This window comes from Taudactylus pleione, unplaced genomic scaffold (genome assembly GCF_031769625.1).
Source record: "Taudactylus pleione unplaced genomic scaffold, aTauple2 ptg000109l, whole genome shotgun sequence".
Lineage (NCBI taxonomy): Eukaryota > Metazoa > Chordata > Amphibia > Anura > Myobatrachidae > Taudactylus > Taudactylus pleione.
Window position 1 is genome coordinate 4,088,064 of NW_028284511.1, and position 26,558 is coordinate 4,114,621.

The window sequence follows — 26,558 nt, forward strand, 5'->3', positions numbered from 1 at the left end:
TAAGTAGTTAAATGGCTCAGCTTTTATTGCAGGGGAAAACTTAATTAGTTATATGATTATTATTAAGGGCTTTTATATTTTCACTTCTAGCCTTTCTCCACCTGTAGTTCCTGCTGGTTGGGCCAGGGAAGAGGAGAAGAGGCAATTATGACACTGTCACTGCTGGTGCTCGATTACATTGCTGATATTGACATTGGGATGTGAAAACCCCGAAAGTGCCAAATCAGGGGAAAGAAAAGTATCAGTGATAAAGGGGTTAAACCACATGCTTGCCATATATATATATATATATATATATATATATATACACACACATTATAATCAAGTTGGGTTTACACCTCATCCAAATTATCAACACTACTGTGACCTAGAAAATCAGTGAATACTAACATCCTATATTTCGCAACATAATGAGCATTATCCCAAATATACATAGAAATTGGTGCATTCAAGTGTACTTATTGTACCTAAGCCAGTATAGTGCAGAATTATGGTTCTGATAATGTCAATAAAGTTCCAATGTGGGTACTAAATGTCCTGAGTGATCTTAATTGGATGGAGTAAAAGTACTCTGGAGCTTGGAAACTTTTAAACGTGTCGATCTATAAGTAGGTTGTTGTAATCCAATAAGTTCTTGCTTCTGTGTTTTGTATTGGTCTGTGATTCCACTCTTAGGGGTAAATTTACTAAAGAGGGAGTGGAGATGTTGCCCATAGCAGCCAATCAGATTTTAGCTATTATCTTCTAGAAGGTGCTAGTTAAATGTTAAGTAGAATCTGATTGGTTGCTATGGGCAACAACTCTACTTCTAAAAACTCTCACTTTAGTTAATATACCCCTTATACTCTGATACACAAGTGGGCAATCAAGAACTGTCACTGATAGCCAATGTATGATCCAGAGAGAGGTCAAGAACAAAGGCAGGAAAGTCAGAGCCAGAGTGAAAGTCAGACAAAGCCAAAGGCCACAATCCAGTAGGTCAACGAGCAGCGCAGGAAAGCAAGAAGAGCTACAACAGAGTATTAAGCTATGTACACACTATACTATACTGTATATAGTGCAATCTTGATACTTTCGACCATTCTGCATGACGATCATATAGTGTGTACCCCCAATTCATAATTTTCACCTGTTGTTCATTGCACCATTCCATTGGATGTTCTGCACGTTCAATGGGACCATTCCGTGGATGAAGTGGTGTTGTTAAATAAAGAATGTACCAATATATCACATTGTCACACGATGGATCATGTATGATGCTGAATATATTGTTACTTTGCATCATCATGTCACAGAGTTGTACCGTTGTTATTCACGTGTGAACCCAGCTTAAGTCAAATTATCAGGCAGTGGTGTTGTAGTTTTCCAACCTCCAGGTTGCAGGTGATTGGCTTTGGCCAGTAAGTGGGCGGAGAGCAGGTACATCTATCATGGTCAAGAATTTATGAGCAGTGGCCTCAACAGTTGCTCAAATGGTATGATCATCAGTCCACAGTTTATAAAACTTGGGGTTAAGCTGTGTGGAGTGCATTAATGTTTTTTTTTTACGTGATTGTGACACAGGGGCTCTCAATGTAAAGAATGGAGGTGAGTTGTTGGAACAATTTAGTGTGGGGGTATATTATATATGGGGCAAGAAAGGCTAGCACAATGACTCAGAAGTAAGAATTGCCTTTCTACAGTTAAGTACTGTACATACAATACTCCATTCTATGTCTTATGTAGGTTTCATTACTATTCAGGTTTAATGTATAACGCAAAAGTAAATTGACAATAAATTTATCTTTTTACCGACATGTACAATTTTTTGATAGTGATATTTAGTCTTAAGAGATCTCAACAGCTGTCACAAGAAATGTAGCCACTGCATTGCATTTCATTAAAGGCAAACTGGCTTTAGATAACTATCAATCAATCCATTAATCATTAGAGATATGATTTATATTTATGATCAACTGTATTTTCACATGCGAATGTCATTGCTAATTACCTGGGAATGACAAGGCTGAAAGACTTTGCTGGTAATGATTCCACACTGCTTCAGTGCCCAAGCTTTTCTGTATGGATTGATGGAGCAAGGTTCCTTGATGGCAAATGCATTAGGACACTGTGGGTCTGTTTTCCAGCTGTTACCGAATTCCATCAAATTCTCAACCACTGATTGACTTCTAGTGGTGAAATCATTGTTTGCAATGCCATCATAGTTACCACAAAGGCCACAGACTTTTTTCTACATGAAATTGAAAAAAGTAGGGATGTGTATATAAGGGATGTGTATATATGGTTTCCATTATTGCATAAATATACAAGCATGTCACTTGTTACTTGGTAATGGTGCATCATTCTCTGAGGAAAGATATCCAAAATAATCATAATTTAAAGGAATGTATTTTAAGATTCAGATATAATCATTTAGTTGTGATAAACTGTGTTAGTTATTACGTTATTCTTACCTGGAAGTCTGGGCTGAGCTTGATATGAATGGTCATCTTTTGGTCCCAGATGAGTAGGATTCTATCCTCGCTGTTAATTACAAGATACATGCCCCTGTGCATGACCTCATAGGGAATAGTGTTGCTGTCATCTCTCCTCACCACCTCAATTTTTTCATTGTTAAGACGAAGTTCATACCCCTGATATCAAGACAGAGCTCAATGGTCAAATTGCAGATCTCTTACAATTCGGTTATGATTAAGTAATGCAAAGAACAGCTCTGAAAACTCTACATGCTCATGTCAAACACCACCATCCATCTGGATATCATGCTTCTTGCAAAACAGATGAGCACAACCAATCAAGCATTAACAACACAATAAAAATGAACTTAAAGTAGTTCATATTCTGCACCATAATGTTCACACCGTGGAGACACACATTTTGTGAGATGAGACAGTATTTGAATGCAGCTCATCAATTCACTAGGAACTAGGCAATTTGATGCCAGTAGACCTTACTGATTCATAGGCTGAACTCCCCATAATGTTGCATTGGATGAAAAAAAAAAGACTACCTCCAGATGAGTAGGTGACAGGTACACTGTTAACAATCCGATTGAGATTTAAATGTTTCTTTTATCTTGCAGTACTTCAAAATCTGTCTGTTTACCATGATAAAGAACTTGATATTTTTCGAACATGTTGTACCAGTTGTCCCACAGGGCACATTCTCCGTGATGACTCTGAAAGTGCTTTGACCTCCATTATCTCCACAGTTATCCTTCGGAGAAATAGAATTTTCAATTGTTAAATGTACAAACTGGCCTCTTGTGGTTTCCAATCAAGTAAGACTATAACTTTATTCATCATTAAAGTACTTTGCAACACAATATAGATGTACCTGAGCCAATGTGTATTCACAGCTCCCACTAAAGGTAAACTGCTTGTTATCGAATGTTATGTAATGGCCGTCCCCATAAATGGAACACGTCCCGAGACATCGTTTGTGGGTACACTGCCACTTCCTGTTCTTACATGTGCTACAAACAAGGTACAAAGACACAAATATAATTATAGTTAAGGTTCTTAAGAGGGTAATTTCAACATTTTCAATGGTGGTGATAGCAACCAACTTTCTGAAAGTGACTCCTTGTAAGGATATTAAACTTCTGGGTAATGCACGGCAGCCCTTTGAGTCAATGATTTTCACTGAGGCTTTATGGCTGGCTTGTACTGACAGAAGGTCTGTCTACAGACAGCTTCTTTCATTCTAGAGGGTAATCCTAAATGCAGGACTTTCTGGCAAGAAAGTAAAAAACTATACAGAAAATCTACCTAAAATTCTGAAAAGTAAATTAGCAAAAGTTTTTTATAGGTGATAAAATACTATACAGATATTATTTTGTATTTCTGACAAGATTTAGAGGGAGATGTATCAGAGAATGAGGAGAGATAAAGTACTAACCAATCAACTTCAAACTGTCATTTTACTGGCTGTAATATGATAGTTTGAAGTTGATTGGTTGGTACTTTATTTTTCTCCACTTTATTTTTCTCCAAGAGATAACGTACCAACCAATCAGCTTCAATTTACTGGCTGTAAAATGACAGGAGCTGATTGGGTTGTACTTTTTTCACTCAACTTTATTTCTTTAATATATCTCATCCTTACTCTATTCTACTTTCCTAGAAACATTTACCAAGTGTTACAGCCGACTTGGATGTTGGTTCCTGGACTGAATGTGGCTTCATTGTGGAAACATGGACACTGCTGCTGAGTGATACAACCTCCATTGCCATCAGAAATCAACCCATCAGGACATACACAGCCTGAAATGCACTGAGAACTGTACTGTGGAAGAACAAGAGCAAAATATAGTGAAATATATTAAATTTACCCTGTGTGTGCTTATTTAAACTTATTTAAGCAAGAAACCAAATAGATCCATGTGTCTCACCAAATTCTGAAGGTGTATTAGAAACAGTGAAAAGGTCCATTTCAATTATACATATGTTTATAGTTTAGCAAATAAATAAATGGAATTAGTATGTAATACCGACGCCAGAAGACCGTAGGCTCTACATCCCAACTGGAGCTGGTAAGTAGCCTAACCCTCCACTGTCCGCCAACTAAACCTAACCCTCCCTTAGTAGTGCCTAACCATAACTTCCCCCGGTGGTGCCTAACCCTAACCCCCCCTCCTGTACCCTAAACATAACCCTACCCGGGGGGTGCCTAACCCTAAACTCCCTCTGGTTGTGCCTAACCCTAACCCCCTAACCCTAAACCCACCCTGGGGGTTGCCTAACACTAATCTCCTCTGTGGGTCCCTAAACCTAACCCTCCCCCAACAGCTACCGCTAACGTGTCCCCATTTACCTTCGTTTGGGATACCGGCTGTCAGGATTTTGGCGCCAGGCTAAAGATAGGTGTCGGTATTTCAACTCTTATCTTTACTCCCAAGTCGGGCTTCGCGTCGGGATTCCGGTGGCTGGCATTCGGGACACCGGTAATATAACTACATCCCAAATAAATAACCCTAAAAATGATAGATGTGCGCAGACCCCTTTTTTGTTTTTGTTTTGTCAAAGTACCCTTAAAGGTTTTGATTTTGGCAAAACCAACCTCAAGTGTTTTGGTTATTTTCAGTTTTGTTTTTGGGATAAGATATCCTCAACAGTTAAAATCATGTAACTTGGACCTGTTTTTGTTCCTAAACTATTAATAACATCAATAACAATAATTTCCAGACATTTCCAGTCAATTTTGAACACCTCAAAGCACCTGCAATAATAAGGGAGGGACTGAAATGCAATCCAAACATGTAAGATCCAGTTTTTATGTTCAAATTCTGAATTGTGAGAAGAACAAATTTGGACTTGGTTCGACTTGGTACCCAAAAAATTCAGCTGTATTCAGACTTCTCAAACACCGAATCACTCATCACTACTAAATATGTGGTCAAACTTCAGAAAACTGTTATTTTCTGAGTTTTGCTGCAATCTCCATATGCATTAAAGTGGATATTGTAGATATCAACGGTGACCCTCAGACACTGCAGTCCCCATAGAATTCTATGGGGATGTGTCGGTATGTACCAAGGTTCAGAAGGTGAAACTTTCCAAAGCTTTTGCCCATTAAGCAACGCCATCTATAGACGGTGTTGCCTATAGAAGCTTATGAGCTCCTTTTCACACAAATCCCCTGAGAGGTATCTGAACGCATGGGCAGTAGGATTCCTGGATCATAAACACGGAAATCCTCACAACGCAAATACAGTTCTTATCGGAAGAGCTGTCCTTTGCATTATATTTGCATTTATTCATGCATAGGGCCAGATGTACTAAGCCTTCGAGAGTGATAAAGTGGACAGAGATCAAATACCAGCCAATCAGCTCCTAACTGTCATTTTTCAAACAGAGCCTGTAAAGAGACAGTTAGGAGCTGAGTGGCTGGTACTTTATCTCTCTCCACTTTATCACTATCCAAGGCTTAGTACATTTCCCCATATGGCGTTAATAAACCCTGCTATGTATGCGGAGTGCCAGGATATATCGCAAGCAATTTGCGATGCATAATACATCCTGTGCATGGTTTCAATCTTGTAGTTTAGTCATGGAACTAAGATTATCTTGTTTGGGATGTGCTTAAACCTGATAATAACAGGACCTGTCATTTATTAATGCATAAAAATGCAGAAATGTAAAAACATAAAAACTGTTTGTGCATGAAGCTGGTTCCACCTTAGATAGACAAGTCTCCAACCCAGTTGGAGGATTATCCACCATTGCTTTCTTTGGGACACATAGGGTCTGGGAGTTCTGTCATGCAGGTTGCGCATGGAGGAAAACCTTGCTTGTTTTTGTTCACACCCCATCAAGGTGCTTAAAAAAATAGCAAAACATAGCTCATTCTGTATTAAAATCGCCATTGCGTCCATCTCAGAATTAGGCACTAGTTTACAGAAATGGATGAGAATACAATATACAGCTATATGATTGCAACATCTTGAAAGTAAGGTAATTCCAATGTCACATTACTGTGAGTGAGTTGAGCAGATTTCTGGAAGTAAGATAAAAATGATCTTACTTTATTACTTTAGCTCTGCACATTGTAGAAACCATTGAGATACTGTACAGTACAAGACACAACAATAGCAACTGTAGAATCTAAAAGCTAAGATACAGTAAAATTCACTCAAAGTTTGCACATAAGTAAATCATTTAATAAAAGACAAGAATAATAAAAAACACATACAGTATCAACTTAATGATTTATTTATGTGCAAACTGCTTTGAGTGAATTTTATCTTGGGTTTTAGATTCTGCAGTTGCTATTGTTGTGTCTTGTACTTTTGTTATAGTGAGAGTGACTCCCTCACAAAGCTACACTTGAATCTAAAAGGACTCATTTAACTCTTCAGCACCTAAGTTTTCTGTCTGTTTTACAGATACTATACAGTATATGTTTTCTTATTGGGAATAATTTTATACAGAATTACAATATTCCAGTGGATAATGATCTACAGCAGTGGTTCTCAAACTCGGTCCTCAGGACCGCACACGTTTTCCAGGTCACCCAGCAGGTGCACAGGTGTAATCATTACTCACTGACACATTTTAAAAGATCCACAGGTGGTTTAAATCATTTTAAAAGATCCACAGGTGGTTATAATTATTTCACTTTTGATTATGTGAAGAGACCTGGAAAACATGCACTTTGTGGGGTCCTGAGGAACGAGTTTGAGAACCTGTGATCTACAGTAATCACAATTGAGCCACAGTTTCAATGCCAACATGAAGACTACAATAAACCAAAACATCGTGTAATAAACAGAAACATATTTGTTGATATAATACAAACTGTTCTACCTTTGAGCATAAATTTGGTTTAAAAAAAAGTGTTTTTAGGATAAAATTACATAATATGAAATAAGATTAATACGGATATATAAATACCATACAAAAAGAAAATATGATAAACACTCCAAAATTGTGGCACAATAAGAGGTAGATTTACTAAAGTGCAGGTTTTTAGAAATGGAGATCTTGCCCATAGCAACCAATCAGATTCTACTTAACATCTATCTAGCTCCTTATAGAAGATACTAGCTAGAATCTGATTGGTTGCTATGGGCAACATCTCCCCTTCTAAAAACCTGCAATTTAGTAATTATACCCTTAATACTCAAGGAACAGACACAGTGAAATGAGTGATGAACTGGTCAAACATGGTGCCCCATAGAGTATGGTGTATGATATTTATCAACAGCGGCATTGGTAAAAGGTGCCTCTCACTACCACATACAGTATACTTACACAATCCATGTCCAGTGTATGGCAGCTCCTCTGACACTCCACTCCTTCTGAGCCTTTTGGGGCTTTGGTGCAGTCAAAATAAACCAGTGGTTCAGGACAAACTGGTAAGAGAAAGTTTGGAAGTGGAAAATATTGAGGCATTGTCGTACTAATGTGCAAATTAGAATATTGTTACTATTCTGTAAATTAAAATCATATCCCCTCCTATTACTAAATAGTGATGATGATGAGATTTGCAAACAAATGATGACTAAATAACTGAAATCACATTGTGATTACAGATCATTCCACAATAAGATGCTATGAATATCCACTTTGACTCATCTGCAATGCACAACAATTGTGTTCACTGGTACTGTAGGTCATTATAGCTCAATTACTTTTACAATGGATTACAAACCCTTTATTAGGATCTGACGTCAGCTCATGAGGCAGAGACGTCTTTAAGGATTTTACCTTTGACTATAGCACTCGCTGCAGTAGTATGTATTACTATTACAGGGAAATCTGGCTACAGTGGGAAAGGAATTAAGTTGCTGTGCATAATGTAATTAAGTTGCTGCTCATAATTTTACACCAAGTTAGCAATTAGCCAGACATTGAATTTTTGTAAATTTAGCATCGTCCTTTTGCTTATTAATATTTGCCAAAGTCATCTCAAGTGTACCACTGTATGTACTGACTGCATTGACATTCTTTTAAATATATTAGCTGTAATCCAGCTGCATATTTTCCATGCAAGAGCTATGATAAATGTAAATAAAGATACCATATACATATGAGTAAAGTGCAGGATGAATTCATTCGGCATAATCAGAAAAAAGAGCACATGTAAGTTTTGAGTATTTCATATATGATATATTCATGAATGTGAAAATACTTACAGTTTACCTTGTTTTCATTAATTTTAACAAACAGTATAAGATGCTTTCTGCATTTAAATCCCTGGTCATTGTGAGGAATGACTAGAAGTACAGTCAGGTGCATAAATATTGGGACATTGACAGAATTTTCATATTTTGGCCTCTAGTCACCACCACAATGGCTTTGAAATGAAACAAACAAGATATGATTTAACTGCAGACTTTCAGATTTAATTTGAGGGTAATTACATCCAAATCAGATCAACAGTGTAGGAATTACAACGGTTTCTATATGTGCCTCCCACTTTTTAAGGGGCCAAAAGTAATGGGACTATCAACTCAAAAGCTATTTTATGGACAGGTGTGGGCTATTCCCTCGTTATTTCATTATCAATTAAGCAGATAAAAGGTCTGGAGTTGATTCTAGGTGTGACATTTGCATTTGGAATCAGTTGCTGTCGACTCTCAAAATGAGATCCAAAGAGCTGTCTCTATCAGTGAAGGAAGCCATCATTAGGCTGAAAAATCAAAACAAACCAATCAGAGAGATAGCAAAAACATTAGGTGTGGCCAAATCAACTGTTTGAAACATTCTTAAAAAGAAAGAACGCATCGGAGAGCTCAGCAACACCAAAAGACCCGGAAGACCACGGAAAACAACTGTGGTGGATGACAGAAGAATTATTTCCCTGGTGAAGAAAAACCCCTTCACAACAGTTGGTCAAATCAAGAACACTCTCCAGGAGATAGGTGTATATGTGTCAAAGTCAACAATCAAGAGAAGACTTCACAAGAGTGAATATAGAGGGTTCACTACAAGATGTAAACCATTGATGAGCCACAATAACAGGAAGACCAGATTAGAGTTTGCCAAACAACATCTAAAAAAGCCATTTCAGTTCTGGAACAACATCCTATGGACAGATGAGACAAAGATCAACTTGTACCAGAGTGATGGGAAGAGAAGAGTATGGAGAAGGAAAGGAACTGCTCATGATCCAAAATATACCACCTCATTAGTGAAGCATGGTGGTGGTAGTGTCATGGTGTGGGCATGTATGGCTGCCAATGGAACTGGTTCCCTTGTATTTATTGATGATTTGACTGCTGACAAAAGCAGCAGAATGAATTCTGAAGTGTTTTGTGCAATATTATATGCTTATATTCAGTCAAATGCTTCAGAACTCATTGGACGGCGCTTCACAGTGCAGATGGACAATGACTCAAAGCATACTGCAAAAGCAACCAAAGAGTTTTTTAAGGCTAAAAAGTGGAATGTTATGCAATGGCCAAGTCAATCCCCTGACCTGAATCCGATTGAGCATGCATTTCACTTGATGAAGACAAAACTGAAGGGAAAATGCCCCAAGAAAAAGCAGGAACTGAAGACATTTGCAATAGAGGCCTGGCAGAGCATCACCAGGAATGAAACCCAGCGTCTGGTGATGTCTATGCGTTCCAGACTTCAGGCTGTAATTGCCTGCAAATGATTTGCAAGAAAGTATTAAAAAGTGAAAGTTAGATTTAGGATTGTTTAGTTTGTCCCATTACTTTTGGCCCCTTAAAAAAGTAGGAGGCACATATAGAAACCGTTGTAATTCCTACACCGTTGACCTGATTTGGATGTAATTACCCTCAAATTAAATCTGAAAGTCTGCAGTTAAAGCACATCTTGTTTGTTTCATTTCAAAGCAATTGTGGTGGTGAATAGTGGCCAAAATATGATAATTCTGTCAATGTCCCAATATTTATGCACCTGACTGTATAAGCTAGAAAAGAAGATGTTTCCTTACACTGGTGTTTTAGAATTAAATTAGTGCTTTGACACTGTCAATCACAGCATCTTTCTTTCATCATTAAAAGCTATTGATTTAGTGCCTAATAGTAAGTCACCTGTATCTGCAGCTGATTTTACCGGAATCGGTATGAAATACCGCCGGCCGCATGGTTCGATTCCCGGCAGTGGCCGGCCGACAACAGCAGAGATCCCGGCAGCGGAAGCCCGACAGCGCTGGAAATCCCGATCGTGGATAGGTGAGTATCTACTAACCTAACCCCCCTAACCCTCCTTAGGGGTGCCTAACCCTAACTTCCCCCCCAAGTGCCTAACTCTAATCCCCCCTTTAAGTGCCTAAACCTAACCACCCCCTTACCCACTGCCTAAACCTAAGTCCCCCAGGGGGGTGCCTAACCCTAAATCCCCCCTGGGGGTGCCTAACCCTAACCCTCCCTCCCCCTAGCCTAACCCTATCCCTCCTGGGGGGGTGCCTAACCCTAAGTCCCCCCGGGAGTCCTAAACCTAACCCTCCCCCCACGGCTGTCCGCTCACGGCGCCCGGCATCACTATGATCAGGATGCCGGGCGCCGGTCTCCCAGCGTCGGGGAAATGCCGGGCGTCTACATCTAGACGCCCGGCATGTCACCCTTGCCGGGATATGACAGTCGGGAAGCCAGCTGTCGGTATTTAGGCAGTCAGCTTCCCGATTGCATACCGATTTTACCTATAGCCGCACCATTTAACTCCTTTTTATATGCTAATGTGACAATCGGCCGAACTAAGGGGCTGATTTTGCCTTGGGAATGAAGCAAGAAAGAGCAAGTAACTGTATACATTGGCAAACCATATAGCAATGCAAATTGTGCAAATACATAAAATAAAATTTTGCATTTAGGGTAAATACTGGCAGCTTTTGCATGTAGCCCACACATGCTGGACACCTTGTTCTTTACACTGCAATTTACAGTTAAGTTTGGAATTACCCCATCCATATCAAAATCTACTGCACATTTTAAATCTGCCCCACCTACATTGCAGCATGGTTTTACCAAGGTACACTGGGTCTGATTCAGACCCGCTCACGAGCGCTGAGTGCTCGCAAGTGGGTCGATGTTGGCCAAGTGCGCATGCGCACAACGGAGGCGGCTCCGTTGTGCGCATGCGCGAGACCCGAATAACGACGGCCAAGCCGTCGCTATGTGTCTTACATCAAAGGGGCGTGTTGTCGATGGTGATTGACAGCGTGCCCCCTTTGGTGGGCGTGCCGGGGGTGTGGCTGTCCAGACAGAGGCGTTCCCATGGGAACGCCTAACGTCTGGGGCCGGCCCCACTGACATCACTAGTGATGTCAGTGGGAGTGCTTTTGGCTCTGTTAGAGCCAAAAGCACTCCAGGGCTTGCGGCAACGAGACCCTACTGCAAGGGTCTCGTCGCAAGCCCGATGGTCGCGATGGTCTTGACCATCGCGACCATCATTTTGGCTGCTCGCTATAGCTGTGGGTGGTCACCCACAGCTATGCAAGCGGCCAGGAGGCCGCTCTTAAATTCAGAGGGACGGCCCTGATTCAGAGCGAGCACTCTGTCAGAGCATCCGGCTCTGAATCAGGGTCACAGTTACTTGCTCTTTCTTACTCTATTCCCAACTCAGAATCAGGCTCTATGTTGGGCTATGGTCAATGCAGGCATTTTAAATCTTGAGAACTTATCTGTGCTCACACCTACTATAATGCATACCTGCCAGTAGCACTTGATTCATCTCTAACCAAGACCCGCAGGGGAGGATAGAGTGAACAAGAAGGTGGAAGAACAACATACTTCCCAAACATGGGACAAAAATGTAAAAAAATAGAGTATAAAGGCTGAACCAGTGTCCACAAGTGGATTTAAACTAATGGATTTTAATGCAAGTATGAATATCCATTTTACTTTTATATCCTACAGGTGGACAATGATAATACCTTTGTGACATCCCAAAGCTGCCTGTAAAAGTGAGTACATTCAGTGGAACAGTGCAAATCACCCTGGCATCCTTGGATTCAAACACATGAAATCTATAGAATCCGGTTAATGAATAAACAGACAACAGGTGGCAACCCTACTCAAGTTGCTACAGTTAACTGAAGTTGAAGCTTCCTGTTGTGCTTCCCAGAAGGCACTCAATGACCTTGGATGTGGCCCTTTGACATTTTTTAAGAATCGGCTGAGAAAAATAAGCCTAACTATTGGTGGAAGTAATCTACTTAGCATTAGACTGTTTGGAAAACAGACAAGCCCTTTTCTCAGCATCATCTTGCGGACATCAAATGTCATCTCAGCATAAGTACACAAAAGGCCTAACCACAGCCAAATAATGAAGAGATCTCAATATACTGATTAAGTGAATTGAAGCCAATTAAGGCTGAAATTAAAGCTTAATACTCTTAGTACTACTCAATCCTGATAGAAAATGAGAAATGGAGCTGTACAAACAGAGCTGCCAGTACTAAAACTATACTCACTAATGAAATCGTCAAAAGGTAAACTGTCTTCCAGGTGAGAAATGTAAACTGAATTGAATCCTAGTGCTCAAAAGGATGCTGTAAGGCAGGGATGTCCAAAGCAGTGATCGTGATCAACCGATTGAGTGCGGACACTCGACCGGTTAATCTTGGTGGACGTCCAGCAGCAGCCAGTAAGAATCAGACTGATTCTTATTGGTTAGCTGCGACAAACTAAAGCCACAGCTAGTTAAAACTGAGGGTACTGTAGCTGAAGCCGTGGATTTCTCCTTGTTGGCTGTCACTGAAACATCCTGTCAGGCTGATTCTTATTGGCTGAGGCTGTCACATGTAATATCCTCCTTTGAGTCGGTATCAGTGAGCCGGAGTGAGTGGGTAAGGCCGTCTCAAGCAGGGGCTGGCTGGCAACTTTTAGCCTGGGGGGCAAATGCATGCAGGTGGCCCTGGCAGAGGAGTAGCGTGTAGCCAGGGTGCCCGAAGAATGTGCGTGCTATGGCGCCGACCCCCCTCAAGTGTTTCAGGGACGAGGCGGGTCCATATGGGATTAATGTAAGGTAAAAATAAAGATTAGGGGCAGCACCCTGTCGTAGTGCCCATACGCAGTGCCCCCATGTGCCACAGGAGAGAACACCCTTATGCAGGCCTCCAGTAGTGCCCCCAGTAGTGATCCCCCCTATGCAGTGCCCCTTGTGCCCCCAGTAGTAAGCCCCTTATATAGTGCCCCCAGTAGTGGTCCCCCCTGTGCAGTGCCCCTTGTGCCCCCAGTAGTAAGCCCCTTATATAGTCCCCCCAATAGTGGTACCCCCTATGCAGTGCCCCTTATATAGTGCCCCCAGTGGCAGTCCACCCCCATGCAGTGCCCCCAATAGTGGTAACCCTTATGCAATGCCCCTTAAATAGTGGCCCCATTTGTAGCCTCCCCCCTATGCAGTACCCCCAGTATTGCCCTTTATATAGAGCCCCCAGCAGTGGTCCCTCGATGCAGTGCCCCCAGTGGTAGTCCCCTCCCCCTATGTAGTGCCCCTAGTAGTAGTCCCCTCCTCCCTATGCAGTGCCCCTAGTAGCAGTCCTCCCCTTATAGTGCCCCCAGTAGTAGTAGTACCCCCTTGTAGTGCCCCCAGTAGTAGCCCCCCCTTGTAGTGCCCCCAGTAGTCCCCCCTTGTAGTGCCCCCAGTAGTCCCAACCCTTGTAGTGCCCCTAGTAGTAGTAGTCCCCCCCTTTGTAGTGCTCCCAGTAGTAGTAGTCCCCCCCTTTGCAGTGCCCCCAGTAGTAGTAGTCCCCCCCTTTGTAGTGCTCCCAGTAGTAGTAGTCCCCCCCTTTGCAGTGCCCCCAGTAGTAGTAGTCCCCCCCTTTGTAGTGCCCCCAGTAGTAGTAGTCCCCCCCTTTGTAGTGCCCCCAGTAGTAGTAGTCCCCCACCTTTGTAGTGCCCCCAGTAGTAGCCCCCCCCTTGTAGTTCCCCCAGTAGTAGTAGTCCCGCCCTTGTAGTGCCCCCAGTAGTAGTAGTCCCCCCCTTGTAGTGCCCCCAGTAGTAATCCACCCCCGTGGTAGTGCCCCCAGTAGTAATCCCCCCCTGGTAGAGCCCCCAGTAGTCCCCCCCCCAGTAGAGAGAGACTTAATTAAAAAAACAAAAACACTTACCTGAAACTCCTGCTTCTGGTCCCGACGCTTCTACCGGCTCCTCCGGCAGCTTTGCATTATGGGAGAGACGTTGTCATGACGACGTCTCCCATTACCCACTGCAGGAGCCGGAAGATGGCTCCCGCAGTGGGAGCAGCAGCAGCCGATAAGAGTCTGACAGACTCTCAGCGGCTGCTGATTACAGCAAACACACAGCTGCTGGCTCCGGCAGCTGTGTGTTTGTGCTGTGTAGCGCTGACCGAACTCCGTCCGGTCAGCGCTACACATGCGGTGCAGTCTGTGTCACAGTGACACAGACTGCCCGCGGCCCGTGGCCCGCATGACGCTGCGGCCCGGGGGGCACATGGCACCCTGCCCCCCAGCCCAGCCCACCACTGGTCTCAAGGGTGCCAACCCATAGGGGGCGTAGTGCAACTACTGTGAGGAACCTGGACCAATCAAGCTCAGTGGGCCTGGCAGCAACTTCTTTCCCCCGCCATCCCGCCTGCACAGAGGAGTCTGCACTGAGACTGTTGCTGGACAGCCACAGCCACAGCTATGGCTGAGAACAGGGAGGGACTGAGAACGCCTGGCAATGTGTTTTATAATTTCTGAGAGGGGCAATGTATGTGTGTTTTTTTTGTTCCTGTGAGGGCCAATGTGTTTTATTTTTTTACTGTAGGGGACAATTTGTATGATTTTTTCCTGTGGAGGCCAATGTGTGACTTGTCATGAGGCCACACCCCATATTTGGCACAGCATACCATCTTTATTGGGAGCATATATATGGTGTGCACATATGTTCCTGCTTGGTAGATCACTAAAAAATATTTGAGTCCAAAAGTCTGGCTGCCCCTGCTGTGAGGCAATCAACACCATAAAAATCCCACTCAGCTACAGTATAAGATGTCAGGACCTGGGGGGTTTTTGGACCCAGGATGGAATCAGGAGTCGAAGCAGGAACGGTCTTGTTAAACTGAAAGGCAGCTGGTTTAATGAGAGTATTTAGATTTATGGAATTAAACAAATCTATAAATACTGTAACAAAAGTCCATGGGTGAATGGAGGATAAATGTGTGGCAGAGAATAAAAGTCCAATTGCTGTGGAACTGCAAAACAAGTGTCTGATAATAAAACAAATCCAGAAGTGAAGCAGAGAAGCAGGCATCTGGCAATGAATGAATCCAATTGATGTGAGGCAGAGAAACAGGTGCTTGGTAATAAACTGAAAGAGAAGAAATTCCAATAGAGGTATGCTGAGGATCAGAGGTCTGTAAACTGCAGTGGGTTCTGAGTGCATGCGGCTGGTCAGTAACAAGTGGATGGTGAGATGTGGGGTATAGCTGATAGGTGAAGGGATCCTGGGAACTGCCTGGCATGCTGACAGGAAGCAAACGAGACACTGCTGAGACTGCAATATACCAAGGGAGCACAGGGAACTCTCACACAGCAAGGCTGAGAACATGTTGCATTGGCAACTAGAGGGTGTGCTGAACACCCTTAAGTACCATGGGAAGGTGGAAGATAGACTGCTGAGAGTCACATGCAAAGCTCCAACCTGATTGGCCCTTTCAGGTCACATGCCAAAAACCAAGATGGCGGTGCCCAGCAGTCTGCAGCATGGAGAAGCAGCCAGTCTTACCTGCACCAGCATGGCCTGTTCCCCCGGGACCTCCTCGCGCACCTCCCACCAACCTCCAGGAACCAGCACCCCCATCGGTAGGACCAAGCCAGAGCGCTTGCACAGGCAGAGACCATGAGCCAGCAGGTAAGGATGCTCTGGTCGTGACATACGCGGTACAAATGGGTCTGTGTGTGCAGTACATCCTGTAAAACCATCTGGATTTCCAATAACTTGGCTAGTTTTCTCTGAAAGAAAGCTGAAAGAGTACATTTCGGGAACTACTGTATGTCTCAATCTCTCATCCAGACCCTCCTATAAAAATGTTGCAACATAGACAACCTGTAAAAGCTTCAAGATGTCAATCATCCATTTATTCACTAACTTGGTTTCTCACATGGAAGCCATGCTAGGCCTAAGGAAGTCCCTGCAGTGACAAAATGGGTTTAAGGATGCTCTCTTTCTTCCTATATATGCCACTTGTAGGAGATATAGCAAGAGGTACAATATGGTGGTGACCTTGAAATAAAGGCATCCACAAGTTAAGGAGATGCCCACTAATCTACATCCCCACTAGGAAGAGGATTTGCCAAAATCTGCAGGGAACCTGGAACTTACACCCCTGGGTAACCAGATCATCCAAATACAAAAATGGAGGAAACAAACCTGGACACTTGCTCTTATGCTTGAATCAAGAAGCATCACAAACCTCCAGAATTTTAAGCTCAGGAATGTCCAGTGCGAGGTGAATGATCCGAACCAAGACATCCACACCATGCCAACCTGCGGTAACAATAAACTGAGAGGAAACCTTGAAGTCTGAATTAGCCACCATTTTGATCTCTTAATGGAATGAAATGTCAAATCTCTAACTAATTAAAATTTCGAAGCACTGGTATTTTAAACGTTTTTTATGCATAGAGGCATAAAAAAAACTGCAAAGTTGAAGCAAAGCTACAGTACTAATCCACAACTACTAGTAGTTGCTACAGAACCCACAGGGTCACAACCAAATAAATTTAAAGGATTGGAGTCCAATCCAGAAGCCTTATCAAAAGTAGACAGAAAGGAACCCACACTAAGTTTCTGGGAACTGAAGACCAACTAAACAAGCTTATACAGTGTATAAACCTGGACCATGCTAGTTCCACCACAACAGAAGCATAACCTCCCAGCACCAGTAACATCAAATCACCTAACAGGCAAGGTGGAGTCCCACCAGTAGGTAAAGTGGGGCAGGTAACTCCTTAAATGATAGTACTCCTCCAGCCATACAGTAAGTCTCATGTTAGACAGAAAACAGACAAATACAGTCAAAGAATTTTACAGTACATGATTGGAAAAAAGTGAATTGCAAAACAAAGCCTATTAAATCTATGGAAACTAACAACTCTCAAAATCTTGTACCTAATAGCAGGCAGGGTACAGACAGGGAAGCTGACTATGGCAGGGTTCTGAACTCAAGTGGGGGAACTTGCTGAAGAGGAAGTGCAGATGGTGGAAGGAAACAAAACCAGTCTGAAGATGGTTGCCATCCCTAGGCACAGTGCCTATTAAGCCCCAGCTGCCCCAGTACCAAGACAACTCTAGAGTCTGTATAACCCCCTTGGGTGAATGAGAAGAAATATTTCTCTTTACTTTAGAGCTATCTCATCTGGTGTGTGTTGGTGGAGCTGCTGCCGGTGGGCAGCAACTACACAAGAGACTGATCACCACCTTCCTTGGTTGTGACTGTGCCCTCTGAAATGTCTAACATTTGGAGAGGAGTCCAACCTGTGGAGACACCTCTATCATATTTCCAGCCATCACTCTTATTCCCTACACAGCCACCAGTACTCTGAGATGCCTTACATTATCCGGGATGTAGTCAGCATCCAGGCGTGTGGGATGCCGTCAGTGTAAATACCAATGCCAGAATCCTGACACAACAGGATCCTGGCACAAGTATCCCAACCAGCGGCATCCTGAAGGTAAGTATCGGGGGCTAGCACCGGACAGGGGGAGGTTAGGCACTAAGGGGGAAGGGTTAGGGTTAGGCACTATGGGGGAAGGGTTAATGTTAGGCACCGGGCAGCGGGAGGCTAGGTATAGACTAGAGATGAGCGGGCCCGGTTCCCTGAGAACCGGACCCACCCGAATTTCAGGGATCCAGGGCGATCCGAGCGAATCCCTGACCCAAGGCAAAACCCTGCGACCCCTCTGTCGAGTCGCAAGGTTTTGTTTTGAGCGGGCTTAACGCTGATTGGCTGAGAGAGCCGTCTGTCACGGCTCTCAGCCAATCAGCATTAAGCCAATTGAAAACACTACAAGGGAGGGAAAGAAGATGGCGCCCACCATCCCCCGCCGCCTGACACCACCGGCACCCCCCGCTGCAGACATCGCCGGCACCACCAATGGCAGCATCTCCCACTGCCGATATCACAGCTGCCGACACTCCTGCACTGCTGCCCAACGTACTGAGGACACCATCAGCGACCCCCACACTGCCAACACTGCTGACACTCCCACAGTGAGGACACCACCAGCACCCCTGCACTGCCGACACAGTCAGCAAACCTGCACTGAGGACATCGCTGGCACCCCCGCTCTGCCGACACAGCCAGCAAACCTGAACTAAAGACACTGCTGGCACTCCCGCACTGCCGACACAGCCAGCAAACCTGCACTAAAGATACCGCTGGCACCCCTGCACTAAATATACACACACACATATATATATATATATATATATATATATATATATATACACACGCAGGTGTGTATATATATATATATATATTTATACTGTATAATGTATACACATACACTGTATTATATATATTTATACTGTATAATATATATATATATATGTATATATATATATTTATTTATATATATATATATATATATATATATACAGTCAGGTGCATAAATATTGGGACATTACAGTTCTGGAACAACATCCTATGGACAGATGAGACAAAGATCAACTTGTACCAGAGTGATGGGAAGAGAAGAGTATGGAGAAGGAAAGGAGCTGCTCATGATCCAAAACATACCGCCTCATCAGTGAAGCATGGTGGTGGTAGTATCATGGCATGGGCATGTATGGCTGCCAATGGAACTGGTTCACTTGTATTTATTGATGATGTGACTGCTGACAAAAGCCGCAGAATGAAGCACATCTTGTTTGTTTCATTTCAAAGCCATTGTGGTGGTGAAAAGAGGCCAAAATATGAAAATTCTGTCAATGTCCCAATATTTATGCACCTGACTGTATATATGTATATATATATATATATATATATATATTCCATATCGAGTGGCACTCCCAGCACTACACACCAAAAAGACCCTGGTGCCCTCCGTCAGAGACCAACTCCAGAAGGTCCCAATATGCAATCCACACCGGCGGCACTCAGGTAAATAAAGGCGTCTCAACACAGGGGTATATACCGACGTTTCAGAGCCATTTATTGCTCCTTCATCATAATATATATATACACAGTGTATTATATATATATATATATATATATATATATACACTGAATATATATATATATATATATATACACTGTATGTATATATATATATATATATATACACTGTATATAAGTGCCAGCCTGGTGAAGCATTGTGCCGAGAGCTGCTGCTTACCTGTCAGCCCCATGGTGGCATGCAGGGCTTTAGTCTCTCAAACACACAGGGAGGCCATGTCACTCTCAGGCAGCCCACCCATGTAGGTCCAGTGCAGCTATCCCTTCCCAGTCCACGAGCATGTGGAAGAGAGATACTCGAGTCACAAGATGATGATGTCATCATCTTGCGACACCACAGTAGCTCCTCCGCAGTGGCACCGGCTGTGTGGAATAGGAGCAAAGAACATACTACGGTCCAGTCATCAGTACTCGTCCGATGACTGGACCGGAGAACCCATATCCCCCCACGCGACAGTAGTGCAGCAGCGGCCCTAGTGCTGCACAACTGTACTGGCCCGGAGGGCAGATGGCACCCTGCCCCCCGGCCCAGTCCGCCACTGAAGTGCACTATTGGTGTATCCAATCAACACTGTATAACACACTGTATCCGTCCTGAAAATTAGAAACTGAACTGCCACATATTACTGCCGTCCACTGTGTCACTTAGCTTAGTCAGCCAGCTAGCTGGATGCAACCTTTTGGTCTTAACTAGATTAAGCAAATAATATTGTGATGTGGTCAAAATTGATTGGAAATTACTGGAAATAAATGTTATTGAGGTTAATTATAGTGTAGGAACAAAAACAGGCCCATTTTATGTGATTTTAGCTGTTTTTATGATTTTTTAAGAAAAAAATCCAGATCCAAAACCAAAACACAAAAACAAAACACCAAGGAAAAACATCCAAAACCAGATTCATGTCCAAAACCAAGGGAGATCCAGATCCAAAACCAAAACAAGAGGGTCGGCGCACATCTCTAGTTTAGACACTAAGGGGGGAGGGTTAGGGCTAGGCATCGGGGAGTGGGAGGTTAGGGCACTAGGGGGGAGGTTAGGGTTAGGCACCAAGGAGGGAGGGGTAGGGGTAAGGGTTAGCGGTAGGACACTTACCTTTTAGTGTCGGTATTTTGACCAGCGGCATCCCATGATCTGGAGCAGCATTTTTATAAAAAATAAAAAGCTGCAAAGCAGTCTGAAAAAAAATCCCCACATTATCAGGGCAGTTTAAGTTGTAAGTGCTCTGACAAGTTTACTGTTTATAGGGAAAGGGAGCATGGATAAGTTCTTAAAATGTAAAGTACATACCCATAGGCTCTGGACCCAATATACCTAAATGTAGTGTCCTCCAATAAGAAGAAAACTAAATGGATTTTTCGGCTACAACATTCTGTACTACTCAAAATAGACAGCATCTTCCACTTTTAAGTTTTTGCCATCTTAAAACTACCATCAAAATAATGCATTACCAATCAATTTATTGTATATAATTTAGTCACGTGTTAATTTGATCATAGTATAAACAATTACTATAAAAGCAGATATTTGTAGAATGTTGACTTACCTGATTTTGTAATCAATGCTCCCATACAGTTCAGTTGGCCCTTTTCACAGGTACTGTAAAATAAAACAATATGTACCCATAGTTATGGAAAATTGATGCAGTGATTTTTCATGCCAGAGAAATACCACATTTAAAACTAACTTTACAATAACAATAAGTTACAGCCAGACCTAAAAGTCTCCACTATTTCCAAACTCCTTTCTTCCCCAACTACTGAAACAGTAATTATGTAGTTACACACTTAACACAGTACCACTATCCTGTTTGCACTACCTAGAGAATTTTAAAAAATAATGTGGTTAAGGGAAAATGTACTGTATCAAACCTTCAAATGGAGATAAAGTCGAGAAGTTACCCATATTAACAAATTAGCTTCTAAATGTGATTTATCTAGCACAGTTAATAAAATGACACTAAGAAGTTGACTGATTGCTCTGGGCAAATTCTCCTTGAAGTTTTGATATGTTAAGCACATTGTGGAGGCTGCTGATTGGATGCTGAATAACTTCTCCAATCAGCATGGAATGACAAAATACTCATCCAATCATGTCTTCACAAAATTTGCAAAACCTATATTATTTGATAAACTTTCTAGTTTATTGAATAGATCAAGACATAGGTGAGTAGCTTGATATCTTTTAGGGTTGGATAGAAGGGTTTGCCTAGTTAAGTTACAATGCCTGACCAACCATTAGGCTTATTTTGGAGAGGAGATTCATGTGGCAGCTGTTGGGGGCTGGGCGGAAATATTCACATCATTAGGCCCTGCTCCCTTGTGGTAAAATGCAGTGAATTGTGCATCTGAGAAGGGGGAGCTGGCCAAAATGACACGATTATCATAGAATCACATTACAATTACTGCCATTTTTCGCCCCTTCCTGCCCACTTCGCTAGGTGGATGGGATGTAAGATGGATGGAAGAGCTCCTAATTATCTGAAATCTGAAGTCTTCTGATATGGAAGAGTAGGTTAGAATGGGTTGTAACCTCGGAAGCTAGTACATTAGAGGGGGTCAGTGCTACATATTTGGCAGCAAGGGAACAAAATAAAAACCTATCCGTCCATGCTGGTGTCAGCAGCAATGCTTATTTCAAGCCATTCCAATTAGTTTTCCAGCCATCCTAATCTGATGTTGAAGAAAGTTCTTAAAGGGACTTCCAAGATGTGACCATACAACTTACTGCTAGACCTTTACTTTATTTACATTGTGGTATAGCACAATATTGATAGCCTGAAGAGCTACATGTGATTATATATAGAGTCTTCCTCGCATTCCCCAGAAGTCAAAGTCTCCTTTACATTCCACACACCTCATTAGATCAGACCAAACATGTTAGTTGTATAACCTTTCGTTATTTGTACATGTGTTGTATAAATGGTGATTTCTTGTGCACGCATATGCACTGTGCTCTGTGTTTAGCAAACATTACAGGTTGTACCACAAGTATATTAGCCTAGGGCATCGGAACACTTAATCAGGCCCTGCTGGGGTAAGAGTAGAATTTATAAATTGGAAAAAAAATAGATAGAAAATGTAAAGGTTTTCAGACAGAAACTGATAGTTTTCTGGGCCATTCCACAAGAACTGTTTAATAAAAAGGTCCCATGCTGTAGATTTATATGCGCTACACATTCCTGTTATTATGATACTATTGTTTCCTTCTCCAAACACAAACAGGGCAGTGGATTAGTGTTTTTTTTTTTTTTAAATAATACCCCTTTTACAGCGCAGCTAAAACATGGGTTATTGCCTGGTTAAAATCAGGTTGCTGCTAGGTGTAAAAGGGGCCATGGTTGTTTTCCTGGGTCGAGTGACCCGGCAATCAAACCCAGGTAGCTCGCAAGGTTGATGATGGGAATGACCCTTGTAACCATGCAGTGTAACTGGGTAACCTGAGTCATCCGACCCAGGTCCCATTTAAAAACACGGGGAGGCCTGGATTTCCTGGCGCTTGGACACTATTATTATTATTATTATTATCATTTATTTATATGGCGCCACAAGTATTCCTCAGTGCCTTACAAAGTACATAAACAAATAGGTTGACTTACAGTACAGAACAGTACAATACAATACAGGACATGGATAATATACATTGCTACATTCGCAACCATAACACCCAGAAAAGCAACAATACAAAGCAACCAAGTGTTAGGTGCCCTGGTAGAGAGTAAGAAGTAGATGAAGGTAGAGTAAGGAGAATCACAAGAGGGTAGAGGGCCCTGCTCATAGGAGCTTACATACTAAAGGGGAGGGACAGACAAACAGGGGTGACACAGATGGGGTAGGCAGGGAGGAAGGAGTGTGTAGCAGCAAGTTAAGATAAGAGCTGGAAGGCTTTGATGAAATAGTGGGTCTTGAGAGCCCGTTTGAAGGATTGAAAAGAGGTGGAGAGTCTGATGGGACATGATGTCATCTCCAAGCACTGGCAGAACATTTCCACTGGCCCCATGTATTGTGAATGGTGCTGACCCGGGAATAACCCGGGTCGGCGCTGCAGTCTGAAACGGTTTGGAATCATGTTCCAAATGCCAGGTCAGATCCTGGACTTTAGTGTAAAAGGGGTATTACTATCACCCTATAAACAGGCACCCATCAGCCATAACATTAAAACCACTAACAGGTGAAGTGAATAACATTGATTATTTTGTTACAATGACACCTGTCATGGGGTGGGATATTTCAAACAGCAGGTGAACAGACAGTTCTTACAGTTAATGTGTTGGAAGCATCAAAAATAGGTAAGTCTAGACCGTCTAGTACGATCCCATAGAAGAGCTACAATGGCATGAATTGCTGTAAAAGTTGCTATTACAGTGCATAGTAGCAGACTGTTCAGAGTGCCAATGCTGACCTCTATTCATCACCGGAAACACCTACTGTACAATGGGCACTTGTGAATCAGAACTGGACCATGGAGCAATTGAAGAATGTGGTAATTTACATAATGTGGATGGCCTGGGGTGTGTGTCGTTTACCTGAGGAAGAAATTACACCATGATGCACTATGAGAAGAAGGTAAGCCAGTGGAGGCAGTTTGATGATCTGAGCACTATTCTGCTGTGAAACCTTGGGACCTGGCATTTACTTGGTTGTTACTTTGACACGTAAACATTGTTGCAGACCAAGTTCCTCTTTATGGAAGTGGTATTCCCTGATGGCAATGGCTTCTTTCAGCAAGATAATGTGTCACACTGCAAAAATTGTTCAAGAATGGTTTGAGAAGCATGACAAAGAGTTCAAGGTGTTGCCTTGTCCTCCATATTTCCCAGATCTCAATCCTATCGAACATCTGTGGGATGTGCTGGAAAAACAAGTCTGAGCCATGGAGCCCCAACTTTTCAACTTACAGGATTTAAAAAATCTTCTGTTAATGTTTTGGCACTAGATACCACAGGACACCTTCAGAGGTTATGTGAAGTCTATATCTTGACAGGTCAGTGCTGTTTTGGTGGCATAAGGGGGACCTACACCATGTTATGGTTGATAGATAAAACATAAACACACTGGCACTGATCCAATGAACTCTCCACTACCAGATCTGAGTTGCAATAAGGATGTGATGACATTGTTTCAATATGAAAGCACAAAAACTCAGCGCTAACAAAATATCATAAGAGTGGTTATGCTTGCATTATATAAATAGATGTTAATAAATAAATATAATACATAGGAAACAGGTTTTAAAGATGAGCTATGCTTCATATAAAGATTGAAGCTTAATGTTTACTTGCTGAAATTCTCAATGACCCTAGTGGGGAGAGTCTTGGAGTGGGCAAATCCTCACCAATGACTGGGGGTGTGGTGCCACATTCTTGTCATTATGGGCTCATCCCCACTCCTACTCTTTCAAGCTGCAATTAGCTGCATTTTACAGTGGGCATCTTCTAACCTCAGTCAGAAGGTGGGCAGAACCAGGAGACTGACCAACTCTCTCAGGAGACAAGAGTGTCCCCCCCAAGTTAAGGATGCTCCTGGAGTTGGCATGTATGGCTTACTCATACAAGCTTTAAAAGATAAGACCTCCACCAAGCATTCCAGTTATCAGATACATAGTAAATCACTTGACACAAGTTGTATTACTATCCATTAGATAAAACTAGGGTTCAAGAGAGATGTTACAAAAAGTTTTAGCTCATTTATTAGTTTACATGGAAACTTACCATGCAACTCCATTCTCTGTAATCATTTCTCCAGCTTCCATAACTTTCCCTTGGTAGTAGCATGGACATGAACTGGGCAAAACACAATCCCCGTTGTCATTCATATAGGTTCCATCCTTACACACACAGCCATCCACAGGGTCAAATTCAAAGCTGCATGTCACATCTGCCTCACTTAGGGATCGGCATGTTGTCTGGCATCGAGTCACATTATAATGGTATGACTGAGATTCCTTGCAGATCTTTGTGTATTTTTCTAGAAGAAACAATAAACAAAATGATCATTGAGATAACTAAGTATTTTTATGCTTTACTGTTCAAGTTTTGAATTGACTCAAAGTCTGGATACTTTAAAAAATAATAATTTAATAATAGTTCCATGAAATGTCTATGACTGTCCATTAATAGTGTCTAGGAATATTGACTGCTATGCGGTGTGTTCAAACCATCCATAGCTTGTTAGGGGACAAGTGTTGCTATAGGTTTTATAATGCATTTTTAATACAAGTGGTTTCAAACGGTTGTCCCTACAGTTGACTTAATACATAAAAACCTTAATGGCTGATATCAATTGCTGAATCCCTTGCATTCCAATACCTGTATCAAACTTTAAACGTTACCATAACACCTTAGTGAAATAAAATGGGACTTCAATATTAGCAAAAAAATAGGTCTTATTTGACTGACATAAAAAATGAAGGAGCAGGAAAAAAGTATAAGGAAAATATGGCAACAAACATCATAGCCATACGATACATTCATTGGTAAACCACCCTCCCTTAGAAACACACCCCTTACCATAATTATGGTAAATCCTTAACGATACCTGTTTTATAAATAAAGGAAGCGGAAAACAGTTGTCCTTGGTGGTGCACACATATTAAAACATAACTTGAATTAATATTCTTTACTAAAGAAGTTTCTCATAGTAGAATATGAACATCAGCAAAATAAAAAGAGAGCTAGTTTCGTTGTCTCAGGACTTAAATAAATCACTTTAATGTGATTATGTTTTCTGTGTTGTGTTGTTTATTCTTATTTTAGTTTGGTGAGCTGGCATCTTTATAGTATGACATTGTTTCATTACATATATAGAGGTACCATAAGGGTGCACTATTAGGTCATTATAATAAATGGAGTATATTAGTCATATACTCCATTTATTAAGTGCCTCTGATGTAGATTTAGTGACTATCCTTAGTTTAAAGTAGTTGGTATTGATATTAAGTATTATTGTAATTGTCC

At 42.1% G+C, this 26,558-nt stretch overlaps 1 protein-coding gene across 1 annotated transcript in view; it reads right to left on the bottom strand.

The window, feature by feature from the left end:
* Positions 1 to 26,558, bottom strand: part of LOC148525219 (uncharacterized) — a 135,565-nt gene that overhangs the window by 68,366 nt on the left and 40,641 nt on the right. Inside the window, exons 17-24 of the mRNA XM_088471029.1 lie at positions 25,314 to 25,569; positions 21,150 to 21,202; positions 7,755 to 7,855; positions 4,136 to 4,287; positions 3,337 to 3,475; positions 3,106 to 3,216; positions 2,454 to 2,633; positions 1,991 to 2,230 (exon numbers count right to left, since the gene is read on the bottom strand). Of these exons, the coding sequence (XP_088327155.1) occupies positions 1,991 to 2,230; positions 2,454 to 2,633; positions 3,106 to 3,216; positions 3,337 to 3,475; positions 4,136 to 4,287; positions 7,755 to 7,855; positions 21,150 to 21,202; positions 25,314 to 25,569 (1,232 nt within the window). The remainder of the gene's footprint in view (positions 1 to 1,990; positions 2,231 to 2,453; positions 2,634 to 3,105; positions 3,217 to 3,336; positions 3,476 to 4,135; positions 4,288 to 7,754; positions 7,856 to 21,149; positions 21,203 to 25,313; positions 25,570 to 26,558) is intronic.